This window comes from Onthophagus taurus, chromosome 11 (assembly GCF_036711975.1).
Source record: "Onthophagus taurus isolate NC chromosome 11, IU_Otau_3.0, whole genome shotgun sequence".
Lineage (NCBI taxonomy): Eukaryota > Metazoa > Arthropoda > Insecta > Coleoptera > Scarabaeidae > Onthophagus > Onthophagus taurus.
In genome coordinates, this window is record NC_091976.1 from 7344895 (window position 1) to 7368163 (window position 23269).

The 23269-nt window shown below is 34.7% G+C and overlaps 1 protein-coding gene across 5 annotated transcripts; it reads left to right on the forward strand.

Moving 5' to 3' along the window:
- Positions 1-311: 311 nt before the first annotated feature.
- On the forward strand, positions 312-23095 carry LOC111413430 (Scm-related gene containing four mbt domains). Of its 5 annotated transcripts, none has more exons than XM_023044398.2 (7): positions 312-457; positions 786-964; positions 7904-9079; positions 9154-9856; positions 15721-15977; positions 16057-16221; positions 22563-23095. In XM_023044398.2, exons 1-7 carry the CDS (start codon positions 451-453, stop codon positions 22734-22736), a joined length of 2661 nt encoding a protein of 886 aa, XP_022900166.1. In that variant the 5' UTR covers positions 312-450; the 3' UTR covers positions 22737-23095. The 5 variants fall into 5 exon arrangements, with proteins under 5 accessions (XP_022900166.1, XP_022900163.1, XP_022900165.1 ...); XM_023044395.2 differs by having other exon boundaries at positions 313-457; positions 756-964; XM_023044397.2 differs by having other exon boundaries at positions 313-457; positions 756-964; positions 15733-15977.
- The last annotated feature ends 174 nt before the right edge of the window (positions 23096-23269 follow it).

Below are 23269 nucleotides of genomic sequence, written 5' to 3' on the forward strand. Positions count from 1 at the left end.
TATTAATTAATAATTCAATAACACTTTTTGGGAATAACAATAAAATCAATAATTAACGTAAATGAAAGTATTAAGTTTTTAAATCCTGCTTAATAAAGTAATACAAAATTAAGCAGGGGTATTTTGTATACGCAGTTATTATTATCAAAATAAAAAAATCTAAATAATAATAATATTTGCAAAGATACAAAGAGAAATAAATAGTTTTTAATTCAAATTAAAATAAATAAATTTTAATCTAGGGTTTTTCAGTTTATACCAGCTTGAATGTTGGCAGCTCTGATCAGGACGGCACTTTTAAAAAGTAAAAAAGCACTATTGTCCGGTCGCTTGATGAGCTCATAAACGAGTCGTTTGATTTGGGTTTTTTCCAAATCAATTCTTCGCCCCCAAAAATAATGCGAGTTACCGTAACCGGTATATGACATTAAACAAAAAAATACTAACAAAATGAACGGTAGGTTAAAGATACGCTTTGTTTTTATGTAAATTCTATCAAAAAAAGTCCGCTTTGGTTTAGGCATGTCTGGTTATGTTCTACACTACACTCTTCTTTGTGCACGTACCACAATAAAAACTGTAAACCTTCTTTGAACTTGTATTTTAGAATCTTAATTTAAACACCTGTATCAATAAGTTGTTTGTGAGTATTATTGTATGATTTTCTTCGTTTAACCTTTAAAAATTGTTTTATTTTCTATTTTTTGTTTGCCTTTTATTTGTTTTATTTTTGCAACCAATTTCGACATTTACAGTTTTTACATTGCCTGGGGTTGCTGATATAGGAATGGTGTGGATGGGTGCAGGACAAGCTGCTGCTGACATGTCTCTCGGATTAATACCAAACGAAACCAACGAACTCATGTTGGAACAAGACAGTCCTTACTATACTCCGTCACATCATAGTGCATCAAATCATTCTCTGGATGATATACAAAACATGCACAATTCACCAATGGTAATGGTATAAAAAATAACACTTTATTAAAAAAAACTTCTTTCTTCATTAATATTCACTTCATTGTTGCTTAAAATTGGAATGGACAAATTTAGTAGTTGGTTCAATAAAAAGAAAGAAGGTTTTTACTAATAATTTTTCAATGAAAAAGATTCCTCTAAAACAAACTGAGTTTAAGTTAGTGATTTAAAAATTAACATTTTGATCTGTCATTTGACAGATTTTGCAGGATATACTTGGGAATATTCACAACAAATATATTCAAGATTAATAATAATGTATGAAAAACCATGAATTGGAAATATTAAATACAAAGTTAATAACATACCATGCTGTATCTGTTATGTCATGTATAGCAAATTTGCATATCTGTTACAATGCAATATTTCATGGTTATAAATATTCAAGCAATATTTGAATTTCAAATATTAAAAAATGTTACCTTGACAGAATCATTCAAAGATTTTGATCAACTTCTTTTGTAAGTTCCTTGATACTTCCCTGAAGTTGTTTAAATGTTATAATTTCCTGGTACAGAATGATCTAAAATAGATAGCTCTACTTGACTGCAGTCATGATATATTTATTATCCAGCTCTATTTCAGCTTGTAAGCAACTATTGTTCATTCATGCAGTATTAATTTTTGGTACCCAGTAATCTTCAGAGAGGGTAGGATTTATTTGTAATAGGGATGGCAGAAAATGTGGCTATGATGCTGATTCCAGCTGACCTGGTCAGTTGATTGAAAATCCAGTCCAGTTGAATCATCCAGCAAATGTTCTTTTTTAATGAATATTTATTTTTTTTAATATTATGATGAAATGTCAGTGAACGCATTTCAAGTATGATTTTTACCAAGAAGTAACTTATAATCCAGCTTAGCAAAAGGCTAGAATTCAGGTTTTTTGTAATCCAACCAAACGACGATTCGTTTCACCCTTAATTTGTAGCAACAGAGTAGTCTTCAACAACTTCATTGTTATTGTATTCAATAGTTGACTCAGTATCTAAATCAAAAATCCTACAATATGAACAATGAAACAGGGTTACACAAATATTACCCCTTTAAAATGAAAATTTAAGAATTTCTGTTATGTTTTAAATTAAACACACAAATAGAACACAGTTTGGCCTGTATGACCATTTGGTGGATTGAATGACTAATTGCCAACGATTTTGTCGGTCCTAACCTTAGGAAAAGAAGCAAAACCAATTATCAAATATCTCATAGACCCATAAATTTGCCTTGGAGTAGAAGTGATTGAAGCACGACGACCCATGTAGGAGAAGGTTGACGAATTTTAAGAAAAAGAGATTTTGATAGAATTTGTATTAAGAGCAACTTATCCTCGCCATATGATCTCAGAATCAATAACATATTTTTGGGCTATAAATCTCAATATAAATATACATTCAGAAATTCTCAAAAATAATCAACAATGGATTATGTCATAACCAAAAATTTATACATCAGTACAAGAAGAAGAACATAAACAAATACAACAAATAAACATTGAATTAGTTTAATCTATCGCATATAACAACAATAAACAGTACATTTAACAAATAAAACACTTATATAGGTAGAAGGAGCCCACTCAATAGTGGCCCCAAAAACAAAACTAACCTTTAGGTAAACTTAATACTGGTATAATCGACATTAAAAAATGGGTATAAAAATTTAATTTATTTACCATTTTGTGCAATGTACTTTATTGATAAATATTTTGGATTAATTTTTTGATGTAGATGCGTGACATTCCATTTCATCAACAAGTCTTGTAAAGTTAGATTTCTAATCACTGATGCTTAATCATATAGATGCCATTAAGTGGTCATCAGTCAGAGAACTCCTAAATTGCGATTTGATGTTCTTCTTTTGAGAAAACGCTGCTTCACATAAATAAGTGGAACCAAAAAATGCAAATATCCTCATTGCCACCGATCTCAATAATGGATATTTTTCTTCTGGTAATAAATTCCAAAAATAATTATCATTTACACATCCTTTCAGAATTATATCCGATTGTATTGTTAAAGTTTCTAACTGTAGAGCCAATGAATTAAGTTGAAAAGGAAATTAAATAAATTCAAAAATCGGTTGAAGATTACTGAGATTTACAAATCGTCTCTCAAATTCATGATTAAAATTTTCCGGTTCAGACCAAACATTTCAATATTACATTCACCAGTAAGTTTAATATCTTTTTCTAAATATGGAAATTTTTAAAATGTTGCCTTTTTAATTGTGAAAATTGCAAAAAGTTTTAATTTTGTTTTAAAAGCATTTACCGAATTGAACAACTCAATAAGCGAGTTGTAATGGCCCATAAAATCCATAAGAAATGCAATTCTTTTTACCCATACTGGATCTTCCAATTGTTCATGTTTTTCTCCCAATGTGTTCAAGAATACAATAATGCCTGAAACGCGATTTAGAAATCTTTCCAAAATATTCCTTGGCTGAGGCACCTAACATGATAAAAAAGAAATAAATCTTCATATTTCGAGTTATTGTCTTCAAGTTAACTAGGGAATAGACGCCTCCTTATACTATAGAATTAGCAATTTTCACTGCTACATCCATAATATATTTAACATCCAAAATTTTTACACATAAACCATTATTATGAATTACGCAATGAAAGGATATGAAATCAGGAAACTGTTCATTTTGTTTGCAAAGGGCTAAAAATCCATGATTTCTACCAATCATTGAAGGTGCTGCGTCGATACACATAGCAAAAAATTTATGCAAAGGCAAATTTGTTTTTTTGGATAATGGCATAAAAGTTGCCATCATATCTGGAACTCGCGTTATTCTTTTCGGAAGTATTGTTAAAAATTCTTCTTTTCCCAAAAAAAACATTCTTATAATATTTGTTGACTCATCAAACTATACCGAAAAGAAACGACAACTTTATATGGATCAAATTGTCGAGTTACAGTGTTATTCATATCTTTAATACGACGAGTTACGAGAAAGTTGCAAATCTTTAATTACATTGCGAATTTCACTTTTATTTTTAAAGTTGGAAAATAATTTCTCGCAGCCCTCAAGAAAAGCTCCCTTAAAAAATATCCGATCCCGATAAGGCTATTTATGTTTTGCGAAAACATGAGTTATAACCAGAGCCGCGACGTTGTCGGGCAACTCATTGGCGGCTCGTCGCTTTACGGTAGACACTCGGACCACATGGACCACATCACGCCACATATAGTATACCACGCCACTGGTTGAGTTTTAGTTAGACAATCGGCCAAACACGTATTGAACGCTGCACCGCAGAGAACCCCCCCAAATTTTACATAGGCCAGCATTCAGCCAGTATCGTTACGTTGCGGCACATCGATGTGCTCGATAAAAGCATGTTACTACTACGCTATAACCCGTTCGCTGCTCTATATAGATGGTGACATCAACAGCCCGAAACATCGCGGCTCTGGTTATAACATAAGATGCTTCAGTTGCCATTTTGGATTGATGCATAGTGATCGCAATTTGTAGTAGGATAACAGATTGATGGGTTCTTCATTCCGTCAAGAATAGGATGTTTGATTCGTTGGCGGTGGTCCATAACTGAATTCCGTATTCCAAAACAGGTTTCAGTATAGTGTTATATATATATATAAACAACTTATTGTCTAGACTGAGTTATGAGTTCCTATTCATAAACTAGTACATTTTCCTATATAGCATCGCTTGTTGCAGCCGCTTCGTCCATATTTCTTTTTGGTGATCCAGGTATCCAATATTTGACGTCATTTTAAACGGGCAAAGGTATCTTGTTTAATGGTGTTATGGGTGAACTTACTAAGATTTATTTTTACTTGCCACTGTTCTAGCCACTCTTCCATTACTTATTTCAAGGGATACATGAGTAGCCATAATTACTGTGTCATTCGTATATGTTGGAATCATGGCGTTTTTTGTCGTAGGCAAATTGACTGTGTATGAAAGGTTTAAGGTATCGGTAGCAAAGGCGAATATGCGTCATTGTGTCTTACATGAAAATATCTATAAAAACATCTATGAAAGCAACTGTATAATACTTTTTGGCTTCCAATGCATCTCTGGCTGATCTGATTACTGTGTGATTAGTCTTTTATCTATTATGATGTTCTAAAGTCTCTTCAATAAGAGTTTTTCAAATACTTTTGAAAACAATGGCAGTCCGAAGATAAACGTCAAGTCGTGCAGTTTTATAGAAAGCGTTCAGTGAGGTGTCAATTAATTTTTTGTGCTGAAGTAATTCTGGGTGGGATTGAAAGACATTTCGTAGATGCTCCGCAAAAATGTTTGTTTTCTCTTCGTTACTTCTCAAAACTCCATCACTTTTCCTATGTTAGCTTCCATATTGAATAATTCCTTTCCTTATCGTTAGAGGATTAATAAGAAAGTTTTCAAGATTTTCGTTTTTGTATCCTTTTAAGGCTTCTTGCAGCAAACGGATTATTATTATTCCTGTTTTAGTGCCAGATTTTCCATTTTTTAATCATGTTGCTAATATCACTTGTTTTTCAATGCATATTGTTAAGCTATTTACCGCTCTTTCGATATCCGTTTTGGAGGATAAGAGAAATTTTTAAGTTAATTGAATCGGCACTCATTTCTTGGAGAGTAGTCCAATTAGCCATTTGGTTTGTCAAGTTAGGTTATTTGGGTGCATAGTGCATGAAAGATCAAAACACGGGTCTTCAGAAAGCTATCATCTCCGGTATCTTTCTCATGCTGCAAGATCAATAAGTTGGTTGTCCTAGGGATAGTATGCATAACTTATCTTCTTGTAAGACTTTGTGCAGGTTTCTTCCTCTCTCTATGATAAGTCGTGACTCCCAAAGAAAATCTTTTGCTTTGTAAGCGCATTCAGCTATCAATCAGTAACCTAATGTTACAAAATATTATCTAAAGTGTTGTATCTTTATCGACTTATTTGGGAGACAATATACTGGCGATAAGATTAAAAGGCCATGACAACGCTCGTAATTCAATAAGTTTGATTTGTCATATGTGCTTTGCAGATTAGCAGGATATCTTCTCTAAAAGAATGGAAAGTGAATTCTATGGGCTATTAATTTGGCGATTAATTAAAAGTCAAAGGAGGGAATCAAATGAATTCATTAACACCGGAAATGCAGAAAGAGGTACTTTGGTAAAAAATATCCTACAATAGGGAAATTGTACCAAATATATCAGAAATTTTAACCGACAATGATGCTGTAATAGAAAAGAAAAACGGAGATACCATTGCAAAAACGTAAGAACAGAAAGAATCGAGGCCACAGCAATATCACCAATGAGTTACTCCAATATGAAAGAGAACCTAAATCAACAATTAAAACACTAATAAGAAAAATTTTATTCTAATATTGATTCCCAGATGAATCTTGCATGAAACCCATCATTGTCATGTCATAAGACATAACAGAAAAGTTATAACTAGCTTTTATCTGGGATATCTTCTTTAAAAGAATGGAAAGAGACTTCTATGGGCTATTAATTTGGCGATTAATTAAAAGTCAAAGGAGGGAAACGAATTCATTAACACCAGAAATACAGAAAGAGATACTTTGGTAAAAAATATCCTACAATAGGGAAATTGAACCAAATATACCAGAGATTTGAACCGACAATGACGCTGTAATAGAAAAGAAAAACAGAGATACCATTGCAAAAATGTAAGAACAGAAAAAGTCGAGGCCAAGACAATATCACCAATGAGTTACTCCAATATGGGAAAGAGAACCTAAATTAACAATTAACAACTTGAATAAAAAGAAAAATTTCCTAATATTGAATCCCAGATGAATGACGAACTAGTAAAACGGCGATAAATAATGCCATAAATTATACAAATTTACTCTGCATCACCCTAAAGTAAAACACAAAAATCATTACACACAAGATAAATGAACGAATTTCATTAACAAACGAACAATAAGGATTTAGATCACAAAGATCTTGCCTGGACGGCATCATTGTCATAAGACAAATAACAGAAAAGTCATACCTAGCTTTGATCTGCTTTTAATCTGCAGAAGGTTTTCGACTGAATACAGTTAAAGGATATAATATACCTTCTTTCAAGATTCGATCAACAAGACTGCAATTAGACTTATACTAATTAATGCAGCAAAAACCCGACCCAAGACTCCCTTTACAGCACTTAGACCCCAACGGGCTCTTTGTACATCCCCACAATTAACAATTCATTCAAGGGTCAGAAAAGGTGTTAGACTAATGGGTTAGAAGACATTGAGATAAGAGGCTGTTGGAATGCATTTGCTAACAGTTACTTAGACCCATTTCATGAAAATTCTTATTAGAATATATGGTAATTATAAGTTTTTAAAGTAAAATTCTCGTGATTTTTCTATCAGTTGTCGGATAATGAAGATCTGATCTCTGGTTCCTGCAGGGATTTGTCGTTTCAGATAGTAATTTATCTTTTGATCGATTATTCTCAACAGGACTCTGTTAGCATGAGAGATAAGTGTGATCCTCTGGTAATTCCCACATTTTTGTGTACTAGTATAAAGCGTCAAGGTGTTGTTCCAGTTTTTTACATATCTTTTTAATGCAGTTGTTTTTATCTATTTCGGCACTTCTTTTGAATTTGTTTCGATATCACTCATCTTCACTAGATTTCTCTCTTCCATTAGCTTTATTGTTTCCTGGGTAGATCCAGTGTTTATGTTGTTTATTCTTCTGTCCCTTTTTGTAGATCTCTGTAATTGTTTCTTGTATGTTGTGTTTGAAGCAGCTCTATTTATGCTTTATACATTGATTTGTGGTCGTCTTGAAGGTCTGGATTATCTGGAATATGACTATGTCATATAATATAATCACGAAAGAAGCTAATATTTCTTGATAAATTCTTCTTTAAATATTAGTCATTTATGAATTTCATATTTACTAATTTAAACATTTTGATTTTTTGAAGGTTATGGAAGGATTAGATATGTTACCAATGGTTGATATAAAACAGGATAGTAACGGAAGTTACATAGATGATGATAATTCGGAACCTGTTTACATGATAAATACAGCCACTCAAACGATACCATGTCCAACGAGAAAGATAAAACCGGTAAAACATCCAGGTTTAGTTCTTAAGACACCAATTGCTTACCAAAGTAATACTGATCCATCTGTCATACCTATACAAAAAGACGGAATAGCGATATGTGAAAAATGTGGCGCAATGGGTGTTAAGCACGCATTTTATACAAGAGAACGTCGGTTTTGTAGTATGGCTTGCGCTCGGGGTTACAGCGGTTTAGTACCGGAACCTTTGCCTCAATCGCCTCAAACTACCCCGGAACACAAACCCTACGCCCACCATAGTTTTAAATTGGAGTCTCAGGAAGATCTCTCAGGTTTAATCTCGGACCAACCGTTGCCTCAATTAGTAAGACCGCCGGAACTGCAACCAATCGATGATAACCTTCCGTTAACTCGACGGAAACCTCCCGAATTGGCGAATACTTTTGATTGGGATCGACAACTTGAAACCGAAAATTTCGTTGCCGCTCCGGTTACATGTTTTAAACACGTTCCAATGGCGGATATTTGGGGGAGTATTTTACCTGGCATGAAAGTTGAAGTTGAAAACACAGATTGCGATAACATCTCCGATACATTTCCCGATTCATTTTGGGTTGCGACTGTTATGAAAATTATAGGTTATAAAGCGCTTTTGAGGTACGAAGGTTTTGGTTCGAATTCGACCAAAGATTTTTGGGTTTCTTTATGTTCAAATCAAGTACACCCGGTCGGTTGGTGTGCAACGCGCGGTAAACCTCTTATTCCACCCAAAACTATTGAAGATAAATATGGGGATTGGAAAGATTTCTTAAGGAAGAGGCTAACGGGCGCGAGAACTTTGCCTTCTAATTACAGCAATAAAATTAACGACAGCCTTAAATCGAGGTTTCAATGCGGATTAAATCTCGAGGTTGTTGATAAAAATCGAATTTCCCAAGTGAAAGTTGCTATGATCCATAAAATCGTTGGCAAACGACTTAATGTTAAATATTATGATATGCCACCTGATGATGCTGGATTTTGGTGTCATGAAGATTCACCTTTATTACATCCGGTTGGATGGGCTAAAAAGGTACTATAATTCAAGATGTTTCTCTTTGTTTCACTTGTAATAATCCGTTTTGTATCAATCTAAATGATTTCTAGGTTGGTCATCATTTAGTAGCCCCATTAAATTACCTCGAAAAGGTTCACGAAGGTATTTTCGACGAAGAAGACGCAACGGACGAATTATTCACCCCTTTTCAAGTTGGTTTTAAAGAAAACACCGGGTATTCCGGTTTTTCAATCGGAATGAAACTAGAAGCAATCGACCCGTTAAATTTAAGCTCAATTTGTGTGGCGACTGTTATGGATGTTTTAAACTACGGTTACATCATGATCCGTATCGATACTTACGATTCAGACGCGACGGGTGCCGATTGGTTTTGTTACCATGTCAGTTCACCATGTATATTTCCCGTTGGATTTTGCGAAAAGAACAATATCCCTTTAACGCCACCAAAAGGATATGACCAATTTACGTTCGATTGGAATAGTTACTTACAAAACACTTATAAAGTTCCAGTTACGGTTAGTTTGATAAATCATTTTGTTCCAACGCATGGATTCCGGGAAGGAATGAAAATTGAAGCAGCTGATTTAATGGATCCGAGATTGGTTTGTGTAGCGACGGTGGCTAAAGTTGTGGGGAGGCTGTTAAAAGTACACTTTGATGGTTGGGAGGAGGAGTATGATCAGTGGTTAGATTGTGAAAGTCCGGATATTTATCCAGTTGGTTGGTGTCAAAGCGTTGGGCATAAATTGGAGGGACCTAAACAAGAACCGAAACTGTTAACACCGCCGAAAGGTAATACTTTTAATTTTTAACTTAAACATAATTGTTTTTAAGTTTATATTTCATTGGTACTAAATCAAAGTTTATATCGTGTGTTTCTAATAGTCTCTTCAATAACTTCATAATGAGTTTTCTTAACTATTTGCTTAATTTTAGTAAATTAATTCAGAATTATTCATTAAAACTTTAAAATTAACAAATTAATTATGATACATTTTCTCAAAAAACAAACATTCTTTTTTGTTTTCGTAAAAATCATTGCAATTGTCCATTAGAACCAGGTCCATTGAGTAAATATACCCTCTAACTAGGGCTGCCAGCTCTATTTTTTGTTTTACTGGGCTTAGCTGGAAAAAATACGTGATTTGGGGTCAAAATATATATGATTATGTATAATAAAACTCCACTTATTTATGTTTTGATACTAAATGTATTACAAAAAAACACATTAAATGTACACTTATGTAACATAAAGTACATTCATTTTTCCATAAACAAATTACTTACTTTTGAGAATTACCTACTTATATTTTTGGTTGGTTTTAGTTAAGAACTTCATCATTTTCTAAAATATATTTATAAAAGTCTTTGCATGACAAATTAAAGTTGCTTTTTATTGGTAATTCTGCCTTCACACTTTGTATATCTAATCTGTTTCGAGTCCATATATTTCTGCACAAGGAAAAGATTCTTTAAGCCTGTGCATTGGAGACTAGGATCAAAAACACAAACTGAAATAATTTGACAAAAAAAATGGTTTTCATTAATTTCATCTGTTGTTGACTTTAGAATGCGTATTCCGGTATCGAGGACTTTAGCACAAAATACTCATATAATGCATCTAGGTCGACATTTATATTTAGCCGAGTTATTAGTATTTTCGTTAAAGTCAACTCATGATTCAAGATACTTGATTGCGTCTCTGTACCAGGTGAGAAATATGGATTTATATTTTTCTACTTCAGTATTAGGTAATTTTCGAAGTGATTGTTGCACATTCATAACAAAGAAAGCGTTTTCAAGACGTTGCTTCAGTTTTTGCATTAAACGGTCCATAATTCTGTACACACGGCATATCAGCCTGTTTGCACCTTCAAGTTGGCCACGACATGGTGGTAAAACGCCAAATATATTTCTGCTTCCAACACATCTTCGGTATTTCCGGTACCCGAACCAGATTCTGCATTGCCGCAGAATCAGTAGTCTTAAAATATTTGAGAATATTTGTATGTTTTCAAAGCCATCAGATTTTTGTAGAGTCTTCTATTTCTGAATGCAACGATAACCATCGAGTAGTCACAGGGCAGGAATTCTATATCCATGAATTGAAACATCTTTAGCTCACCTGTTCTCTTTGCGTGACTTTATAAATGCGAGAACTGAATTAAAACGACCAAAGTTCACATTGGCGTTATCAGCGGAATAACGAGATGTTTTTCAATTTCAAGCCATTTTCGGCAAGTTTGTTTTTTATGTTTGTAAATATATCGTTTGATGCCTCTTTAGCGTCTTCATAGTAATCCAGTAAATAGTTTCTCAAGCCGTCTTGTAATGTGAAGTATCTTACCACTAAAGGATTCATTTTAATGTTACCGTGGTTTGCTGCATCTGTACCTATTGAATAAAAATGTCTTTATCAACCAATCTCTTCACGGCTGGTTTTATGGACAGAGGAGCCAGTATGGCACCTGCTATGCTGGATGATTTGATGCTTCCTAATTTCATGTCACTAACATTTTGGAGTCCGAGTATATCATCGGAACCAGTTTAGATATGCAGTCTAACGAAAGGTAAGATGTCTGTGCACTATGTTTAGGAACTTTTTCGATGATAACGTGCCTGCTTGGAATCCAAAGAACTTCGCAATACATTGGTTGGTTTTCACCTGTTTGACTCTATTCTGATGTTCGACACCCCTTGAAGTGCTTTTTGCACAATGTGCAGAAAACTTTGAACGCCTTGTCCTCACAAGGTTTTATCAAAAAAAACTAATCTCCCAATCATACTTGTATTAGCAAACACGTTTACGTTTTTTAGAAGTAACTGATTCGCTGCCACTGCTGTCAGATGACAGCAGTGGCATCTGACGATCGTGGAATCGATTTTGTCGTGTAAACACGTATTAATGATAAAAACTTCTGGAAGTCACTTCTGGAAGCAACTTCCGCAAGAAAACTTGGTAGTGGACACACGGCTTAAAGTTTAGTTAATTTAGTTACTAAACTAACGCGGCCGCCGAATCGAGCAATTCTAGTTATGTCAGACACAGGGTTGGGAATACGCAGAATCACACCCTCGGTGAAACCAGTAACAACTAACGAATTTTTTTATTATTTTTCTATGTTTGTAATGAAAGAAACGCAAAATGTTCGTTACACCAGGCGCACTCAAGCCGTGTAGCGGGTATACATACCAGAGTTTGGGAAACATTGTTCTAGGAGAATCTTACTTACATTATTGTAGGATGACACTAAAATATAATGTTTGATATTTCTTGTGTAGTGTATTGTTATTTATTTTTCAATTTCGATCAAAAATTTCAAAATTGTGTAAAATTATTCAGCAAAGAATTTTTTAACAATTGTATTTTTAAATAAAAAAAAATATGTAATCAGTAAAAAAGTAAATAGATTAATGGAAAATAAGGATTCCTGGAAAAAAAGAACGCTTTTTACTTCTAGTAACAAACATGAAAACCCAATCAAAATGGCAATTCTCATGGAACAACTTTTTACTCACGTGTCATGATGTGGGATCACTGATAAGTCTTCTTCGTCCAATACTACAGTTCACTGTGAGCTTTGGCTTGCTTGGCAACACGTTGTCATTTCGATCGGTCAGAAGCTGCACGCTTCCGGTTTCATATACCAAACGTCCTAAAGCTCTCCATCACATCATCCTTCCATCTTTCTTTGGCTTTCCCTAGCTCTCTGTCCACGTGATATGCATTCTACAATTCTCTTCTAATATTCTTCTGTCTCTCTGCATCATTTCCAGTTGTTGTGTCTTTCAAAGACTCTTAATTTGTTTTGATCTCCAGTAGACATGATGCATCTTCGCATCCAGATGTTGTAAAATCTTGAGTTTCGTTTGTCAGCCTAGTGTTTTACTCATCATTAGGTGTTTGTTAGTACTTATTGCCGCTAAATATTTTAGCATCGATTTCTTCAGTGACAATATTTAGTTTGTTCACTCTGGATCCTAAATATATGAGCCTGTACTCGTTCAAATGAGTAATTTCATATGTAGTTTTATTTTATTTTGGATTCGTTACTTATGAGTCCTATATATGAGTCCTTCTGAAATTGAATTCCAAGCATGCAAATTAACAAATTTTTATTACATTTTTAATTTATGTGTTCAAAAACGTTTATTTTGATTTATTTCAGTTGTTTTACGCTTTTGGTGAACATATATAAAAATAAAAAACAATTTAACATTAAAAAAAATATTTCAACCCTAATTTCAAACGAAGAGTTCATCAGAGCTCCATTGGCTCATTCACTATCAGAATCTTCTGCGATAGATTCCTCATCTTGCCAGCCATGTAGGGCTCAGCAGAAATCACCATTTCTAAGGCTTGTTTACTATGTGGCATAGATTTATTTCGTGGTTTTTGTCTAATGCTAGACAATAATGGATCTGAGCAGAGCAATAATTTATTCATTACGTCTATATTGCATTGTTCTTTAGAAAATTTTCTTGCGTAATTCTGCCCTATCGGCAAAAGAACATTTTCTATAACAATTGCGGCATGGATATAAGTTTATGTACAGTCAGAAAAAAAAGTGATGCGTCGACTTTCGTTCGTATAGGCCGTCCAAATTACATTGTCGGGGTTCATTTTACATACCGTATATGGGATTTTGTGTAATTTGGACGGCCTATACGAAAAAACGTCGACGCATATCTTTTTTTTCTGACTGTACATCTTCGCAGTCTCATACCCATATAGAGCACACTTTTTTAAATCCACTTTATGGGAACTTGAAATAACTTCCAAAATCCACACCGGTGATTTCGGCAGCAACTTTGGAATTTTCAAAAAATCTTCCGCTGGTATTCCCATCATTAGTATTGCTAAAGTCAGCTTTTTTTCTTTGACTACCATTTTTTCACAGGAATTTTGTATGCTAAATGCATACGAAAAAGCGAATCCTAGCATGCAGCAACGATAGCCCAAACTGTATTGCGTCAATGTCGACAGTTTTCTTTATGTTGAGGTTATTAAATTCCTTTGATGTCGCACCACAAATGTAGCATCTCATGGTTGAAGTAGTGACTGTTGCAGCATTGCATACTTTGGCGTCGACCATAGTCACAGTCATGATGTGTTTTGTATACAACAGCATTTCTCCTTGTACTAACTCGCTGTTTTGCAATGCCTTAATAACGTCTTCTACGTACGCGATTTCAGATTGAATGATATCCACTGTTTCTTTGACAAATCTGATCCTTATTGGTCGATAGTACCGTGGCGAAGAAGGAGTTGGATTTTGCCAAACAACTTTTTTGTTTAACTCACAAACTAACCGTAGCGGAACAAAGCAACTTTGGAAAATGTTGCTGTCACTCCAATCGCCGTCCTTTATTTTTTGTTTGAATTGCGTTTGTACCTCTTCTAAATACATAGCCAAACGTTTAGCTGTGTGGTCCAATAAATCCTGCATGGTAATTGCATTTTGATATGCATTTGCTGCGGAGAGTTAGAAATGTCTTTAAGAATATTGGACGCAATTCTCTCTCCAGAACTTTGAAAGGATGTTTGAGAAGCATGCATTAACACATCTTTTTCTACAACAAAAAGTCAAAAAGTGGTCTACGCGTTACTACTATAACCACAGAGGTATCCTCTGAATCTTAAACAAAATGAGAATTCGTTTAAAAGAAAAATAAATAAAATAGTAAAATTAGGTGGTCTTGTACTATATCATTCATTAGACCTTGAAAACTATGATTGCACGGAAGATCGCGGCTAATCCCAATGTTTTACCACACTCACATTTTAGACCAAATTTTCATGCCATAAACTAAACGGTCTCCCACAAACAATGAGAATCAATCACAGTTAATAAGTAACTAATAATTTAATAGCGCAATACAAGTTCTTAATAGAATTCGTGCAACAAATTTTACGTTAAAAAGACACAGACAGCGGAGTATGACTACAATCTATGCCTATTTTTACTGATTTCCATTCTATACTTGTAGTTTTTATTGGAGATATGTTGTCTCAATAGCAATTGTCCACGAAAAGGAATTATTACTTAGTCAAGCTATCATTACACCAGACATATTGTCAATAACAAGTCCAACAGTAACTGTATATGAAGGGGCAACTTATCCATTTCAACTTCGCTTCATTATGTTATCATTGGATTCTATTAAGAAATTGCCATACAACTCCTAATCTGCCGCAAATTCAGAGAAAGATGTGTACAAAATTTTCACTCAATTACAACAAAAGACACAAATATACTTATTAAAAAACTTTGTATAAGTAAAACAACACAAAGACAACTTATCCTCTTACCTCTTTTTCATTTTCTTCATTTATACATCTAAATAATGTACATTGTACATGTTGTACATGTACAAAATAGATTTTTTGAACAAAAATTTTATGTTAGATTTTGTAGAATGAATTAGATGTTCTGTCTTTTTTAAAAATGTATCAAATTAATTAATGTTTTTAAAAATAAAGAAAAAATTTTAATAAATTAACATACATATTAAACATTTAAAATAATATTTTCAATTAAATATTTTAAATTATTTTTATTTATCTAACAATTTTTGGAGCATAACCTAAATCTTACTTCTTTTCTGTTTTATATTTTTTTGTTGGTGTTTTGTATATTAAAGCAGCTAAGTAGAATTTCAATTAGGTATGAAGAAACGCGGCAGGAAAAAGAAAATAAAAGAAACGTCATCGCCAAAAGCTCTCTCTCAGAAAAGTGTAAAATCCGAGGATTCGATGGATGTGGATCCAGATCGTGATATGAAGTCGGAAGCGGATATAGAAGAAGAACCTTTAGAGGTTGAATCGAATCAGCAGGATCCTACAACGGGTAACAATGAAAATTTAGGATGTTTACCTCCGGCCGAAAGAAAAGCTACTTCTTACATTAACGTAAATATAACCTGAAATTATCTAAAAGAAACTTAAACAAATTATTCTTTAAATTAATTTTTTGTTTTTTTTTTTGCAGACGTCTAATAATACAAGTACAAAACTTATACCTCGATTAATAGATAGTAGTGGAGGATCTTGTGAATCTAGCGAACTCTGTCCAGACGATTGGAATGTTTTTGATGTGGCGCAATTTTTAAGGGTGAACGATTGCGCGAATTATTGCGATAGTTTTAGTAAACAGGTAAACAAAATTTCTTTTAATATTACTTAAGATCATAAAAGCATTAGCATAAATGATTAAAACATTTAGTAATAATTAAACTTACTAAAAGTAATTGTTTTTAATATTCTTGACATAAATGATTTAAAATACTTAATTACAAATTTTCATGTCTAAGATCGACTTATAAAAGCCGTCTCTTTTTCACCTATGCATATTTAGTATTATTGCAAGGCTTTAGTAAACGTTTAATAATTAGAATCAACTCTATAATCCAGTACTCAAGAAAATAATGTGTTCTTTACTCCACAATGTCTATTATTTGGTGGATAGGACACGGAACAAGGCATAGGGGGCGGTCCAAGATAAGATACCTAGACCAGGTAAAGGGCGACCCCAAAACCATGACAGATGTCTTGTAACAGATCAGGATGGCGAAATATGCTGGAACAGGTCAAAACTCACAGAGAGTTGTCGGGCCGTGTCTATATTATATGGCTATTGCGATCGCAGTTGACTGTTATAAAAGTTACTGTTATCGCTAGAAAACTTTCTACTTTTGATATAGCAGTAGCGTTACACCCAAACTTGACGTTACTGCCATAGCAGTCTACTGCTACGTGTGCTACGCCGGCTTTCACTCTATCTTATAAAATATGATTCATCAGTTTCACAAGTCCTGACGTTTTTCTAGGGTTCAAAAGCAATAGAGTTCAGTACATATTGGATGTATTAAAAATGAAGGTGTTCCTCTAATAATACTGTTGGTGGTGTATTTCTATAGATGGCAATTTTGGTTTTCATCCATCTCGAAATCATGGACGATCGAGCTGTACATGATTGGGCAGCACTACTTCTTGTTGGCTTTAACCCTTTGGATACCACAGGTATTCAAAAACCACTGTCGAAAAAAATCCCTAGCAGCACCACCGCGTTTTCTCTAAAGAGGTACAAAAAGACCCAAACGACGTGATAGCGTTTTCATTAAGTCGGTGTCAACAATATTTAATTAGATAAAATATTGAAAAAATTGTGGTGAAGCAAACTTTATGAAACACAAATTACTGAAATTGTTTTCGATGGGGATCTAGTCTTCAGAAAGCAGTATTTAATCTTCCAGAGCAGTATCTAGTCTTCAGAAAGCAGTATTTAATTTTTTAGAAGCAGTATCTAGACGTCTGCCAACGTTAGGTATGTTTTGTTCTTGATACTGACAGCTACTTCTTTCTGGGTGTCTATCATCTTTTTGGGAGCCTCTTATTATCTACGGATCTTGTACCACCCGGTACCTCATTTCTGCAGCTGTTACTTTGCTTTTGTGCTTATCCTGCATTGGCAAAGTTTCCGTATTGGTGATTTCCTGTCCTGTGCAATAACAAGACAAGTCCATTGGTTTCTTGTTCATATTCTTCGCATTCTTTTATTGAACACATAAGTATTGCTATGAAAAATCATATTTGGTTTATAATCAATTTTTTGTTTTCTCTGAACAGTAATTTAAGACTTCATATGGACTTTGAATAATGTAATTCCTGTTTTTTGCTGAAGTCTAGTTTATAACTATTGCAATTTCAGACTTTTTCTTGCAAATTAACCTCCTGACCAGAGTATTCCCGACTATTCTCTTAAGTTTGGTTTTTCACCAGTATAATTCTTAAATTTTTGCTGAAGTATGGATTATGATTATTCCAGTCTTTTTTAAGTTTATTTATATTTCTTTAATTATATATATTTTTTTAATTAAAATGCCCTTTTTAATTTTGATTTTTAATCGCTTTCAAAAAAATTTTCAATAAATGAGTGAAGAGAGGCCCTGACATATGAAATCTGGTAAAGCCCGAGGTTTTGATAAGATGCATCCCGAATTTCTCGTCCATTTTGGACGGGGGTGCCTTCGGTGGTTATCTAAGTTTATTATACTCACATACTATCGACATGGCGTCTGCAGAGGGCTTTTAAAAGATCCAAAATAATAGCCATCTTAAAATTGATTAAACCCCTGGAGCAGGCCGAAAGTTATCGTCCTATCGCAATATTGAGTTTCTGCTATAACCTTCTCAAAAGGCTTATTCTGCACATAATTGGTCCCAAAGTTTCATAAATTATACCCATCGAACAAGCTGGTTTCAGAACACAACAAAGCTGCACCGACCAGATGCTGCTTTCAGAGATGCTCCAAAACATTTGTAGATTTTATCATTATAAAACTTATTGGCAACATATTGTCCAATAGATAGTTCTGCGTAACTGTGGAAAACAAAATGACCAACGGACTCTCGCGGGACTCAGTTCTTGCACCCGTTTTTTTAACTGTATATACCGAACCTACCAACCATAAGGTCAAGAAAATTTATCTATGCTGATGATATAGTACTCGCCACGCAACATAAAATCATTAAGATCACTGAAAAGATCCTCTTTAATGACCTAAGAGCTATGAGGAAGTACTTTTATAACTGGAGACTAACACCTCACCTAAAAAAGACTGAGATCAACCCCGTTTCATTTGAATAATAAAATGGAATATTTAATAACATAACCCTGTAGCACTAAAATTTCTCTAAATACTTAGGCGTCACCTTGGACTCTGGGGATTTAACCCCCAACCAAGAACCAAAAGGATTTGTACTTCCCCGTCTGTGGTAGCAGTCCCCACAAATGTTGTCATCGTCTCAGTGTCTGCGGAGCTACAAAATAATCTATTCAGCACATTGTGCAACTTTTTTGATGCTAAATCCGTAGCTCGTAAATTGCTAGCCGAATTGGATATAAAATTTTAAATTTTGGTTGTACTTTCTATTGACCGTTATGTATATTGTTTTGTATATTTTATTCGTTGTTCGTAACTTTTACCTACTATAGTTTGTCCGTTTTATACCAGGTGTTTAAAAATTGTGTTCTGATATTTCACCCACTTATAGTTCTCATCAAGATAAACAAAAAAGTCTCGGTAAACTTAGGTCTCACTGAATCAGTTACATATTGGCGTGGGGGCCACGATGTAACTGATCGCATGTGCGCGCCATTCTCAACATGGGAGAGTTCTGAAAGATATTCGTACGTGGAGTAGGCATGTAAAATAAATAATCGAGCCAAAGACACCAGGGAGGAACACGAAAATTAGCGACCGATAATGTCTTTATAAATGGCCTTATAAATGTCTTTATTGCACAAACCATTGAATACAATAAAAGAAAAAAATATATAATAATAACAAAAATTGTATCTATACTGTAGATAAACTCTAAACTAGAATGTTTAAACAACACATACACAAAAACGAAAAGGAAAAAAATGGCATTGTGCAATAGGCGGGCTCCAGATAACATCTGTTCAACCAACCTTACCACAAACATAAACTTAATATTAATTATACTACACGAGTCCCAACACAACAATGACTTATACAGGGTGTATCTGAATGACTGCAATAAACTTCAAGGGGTGATTCTTTAGTGAATTTTAAGGGTACTGCTGGTGACCCTGGACCCAGATCAGAGAAACTCTGTTATCACAACTCAGTGTGTTTAATGTTCTCTTGCAGTCATTAACCAGAGCCGACACTGTTTTCACGGCTTGCAGCGCTTGGAGAGCGGCTTGACTGTCTGAGAAAATTCGTATTGTCATGTTCTTCACCCCTCTCTCAAGAAGGATTTTAGCACCCATGTCAATAGCAAATATTTCCGCCTGGAATACAATACAGTACGTACCCAGGCTGTAGGTTTGCTTAATTCGAGGTGTCTGGCATTATACTCCTGCTTCGCCCCCTTCCGGCGTTTTTGATCCATCTGTGAACATGCAAATATCTGCCTGAACCAGAGAATTTTTATTTTCGATGTAGGACTGCCGCTCAGGCAGCACAATCTGGTATCAAACATTAATCACTGATAGTGATCCCGCCAAATCTGACGGCATTGATAACACAGTATGTATCAGTGTTTATAATGTCTTCCGCAGCCCATTAGTAGGACATGTCGGAACAGTTTTGAGCATATTGCTTAAATCTGTAAATGGTTGTTCTAGCCACTTTCACTATATGCAAATGCAGAGGAGATAGGCCAAACAGAACCTTTATTGCTAGAGTTGGCATTGTGCTTATCGCACCAGATATTGCCAATCCAGCTACCCGTTGAATTCGTGAAAGTTTACTGATAACTGAAGTCTGTCGGACTTTCCTATACCAGGCTGCTGCTCCGTATGTGATCATAGGTCTAACCACAGTCACATAGAGCCAGTACAGTCTTTCAAAGGTAAGACTCCAATTTTTTTCACAAAGACTGCGACAAGTCCATAAAGATAGTCTAGCTTTGTGCAAAATTCCCTGCAAATTTCCATTCCATGACAAGGTTTTGTCTAGGATTACTCCTAGATATTTGACTTCCTTTGAGAAAGGAATTTCTTCACCTTGGATAGTTGGGCGGATTAATCCATCCAACTTTCGTTTTCTGGTGAAGGGCACAACTCCCGGCCTGAAGCGTATCGTGTCACCGTGGAGTGAAGTAGAAACTATTCTACTATCAAGCATATTGCGGATCCAACCCGCTATAGTTGCTTCCACTCCCTTGTCAAGAGCAGCTCTTTCAAGAGATTGTGGTATTGCGTTGTTGAACGCTTCTTCTATATCCAGAAACGCACAAACCAAGATTTCTTTATTGCTGCATGACGTTAGGCTGATGGGTCGAAAGGCATTACTAGTAGGGACCGAACGGCCCGCTTTGGGTATATAAGATACCCTTACCTTGGTCCATTCTGCCGTATTTCCAGGCACACTCGCTCTGAAAATTTTTACCAAAATTGGCAACAACAGTTACCTTCCTTGTTGTAACAAAGCAGGAAAGATATTGTCTTCTCCAGGCGACTTCAACGGGTTAAATGTTTGAATCGCCTGGTCCACGGATGTGCAAGTGACGACGTTTCTAACCACACTCCAATCCGTATTTGAGGGGCGCTTTGCCTTGCAGGAATAGCCCGCTGTGGCATTATCAGCCCTCATCTTTAAGCTTCCTGGGAAGTGAATCTGCATGAGAAGCTTTAACGAGGCTCTGCTATAGTCCGTAAAACTACCGTCAGGTCGCTGCTGGGTGTATCTTTCACTCCCTCACAGAACCTCCTCCAAGACTCTCTGTTTGCCTTACGTATGTTTTTGGTGTAATTCGTTAGAGCTTGTTTATATTTCTCCCATTCACCTAATGTCTGAAGGTGTTATCTATTGTTAAACCAAGACATTTTGCTTCCTTAACAACATTGATTCTTGAACGATTTATATTAATATCAAGATCCAAGTTCAGCCCTGTGACCCCCCTCCCTCTCCCGAAGCATGTACACGCAGACTTATCAGGATTAATCTTTAGTTTATGGAACGTTGCAATATTAAATATAGTAGACAGGTCCTCATTAATACGCATCTGTGCTAGATTCTTATCATTTTCATGTATATAATCAACAGACATATTGACTTTACAATATTGCACCCGTCTATTAAATTACGAAGCGTACAAAGAGAACAAGAGAGGCCCCAACATCGAACCCTGTGGTATACCATTCAAAACTCTAACTGTGTGAGACAAATCATCACCAATCCTTACCCTTTGAGACCTATCACAGAGGTAGTCAACCAACAAAGATACCGCATCTGAACTTAGCCCCAAATCATATAGAATCTCACCCAAAATCACGTGATTAACGGGATCAAACGCTTTAGAAAAATCCAGGGAAACCACAGCAGTATACAATCCATTTTCCGTGTTTAATAAGAATATCATCAGTTAGGCGCAACATTGCAGTTGCCACTTCGAAAGCCAAACTGCTCCTAAGGCAACAAGCTATTACTCTCCACGTAACTCACCAACTGCTGCTTCATAATTTTTTCAAGCACCTTAGATAATGTTGGAAGAATACTTATTTCCTAGGAAATTTACTCTCCGAAAGACATTAATTGAGAAAGTGAGTCAGATACGGCAAAATCAACGGACTGCAGAGATGTATCATTCCTATGGAAATACCATCACACCCAACTGAAGCGGATGTGATGGAAGCCAGAACAGACCTATGATAGAAAATTTATCATTCGGAATAATTGCGGAAAGTTGATCAATAAAAGAATATAACGCTACGTTATTCAAAAACGGAATATAAACACAACAAACATGAATCAATGAACCGCCATCACGCATTGTTATGCCAATAACATCCAGCCTGATAAACCTATATTGATATAATTCATAGAATTTTGTCTTACAGTTAGAATTTGTAGGACGAAAAATTTTATGTCAGATTAACTATTTTTAAAGTTTAAAACTGTACAAAAAATTAATTTAAAAATGTGTATTAAAAAATGATTTAATTTTTCTTGTATTTTTTAGAAAGTGGATGGAAAAACGCTATTATATTTGAGTAAAGAAGATATTTTGGCATACACGGGTGGTAAAGTTGGACCTTCTTTGAAAATTTTCGACTTGATTCAACAGCTAAAAGTGAAGATGAACCCGTCACAGTCTCGTCACCTCAAAGTAGCAAATATCAAAAAGTTCTTATAGTGCCTCATTAAAACAAAAAACAATAAGTTTATTAACTATGTTTTAATTATCTAAGTTTCAAGAACAATTTCAACAACAACAAATAAATCAAGAATAACAACACTTTTTTGTTCATTATCACCGTTTCTTTTTCTTTTATTTCGATTGAAAGGCGCTTTTTCAAAAGAGATATAATAGGAAATAAGAATGTTATAAGTCGAGAAGTATTTATTATATTTTTAAGTAATATTTTTCTCAAATAATTTTTTTTGAGAGATTAACTTTTTTTTAATTAATATTACTTTTTTTAAGTACAGTGTGTAAGGTTTAAAAAGTACGAAGACGTAAACTTAGTAAAAATAAAGTACCAATTATGTATATTTTAGATGAAAATTATTATATCCTATTTTTTGTTTGTTGTAAATCGAACTTTGTGTATTCTTTTTATTTTCGGGATGTGGTGGGGTGAAGTGTGGACGTTTCCGGGATAAAACGGGGCAAAGGGGGAATGACGCCGATCGGTTTCCTTTTGTACCCGATAGGAGGGGCTACAG

Excerpts from the sequence above, each read along its gene's own strand:
- LOC111413430 (XM_023044395.2), top strand. Across the intron at positions 15,978-16,056 it reads AAGCTACTTCTTACATTAAC|ACGTCTAATAATACAAGTAC; the intron begins GTAAATATAACC and ends TTTTTTTTGCAG. Across the intron at positions 16,222-22,562 it reads GCGATAGTTTTAGTAAACAG|AAAGTGGATGGAAAAACGCT; the intron begins GTAAACAAAATT and ends TGTATTTTTTAG.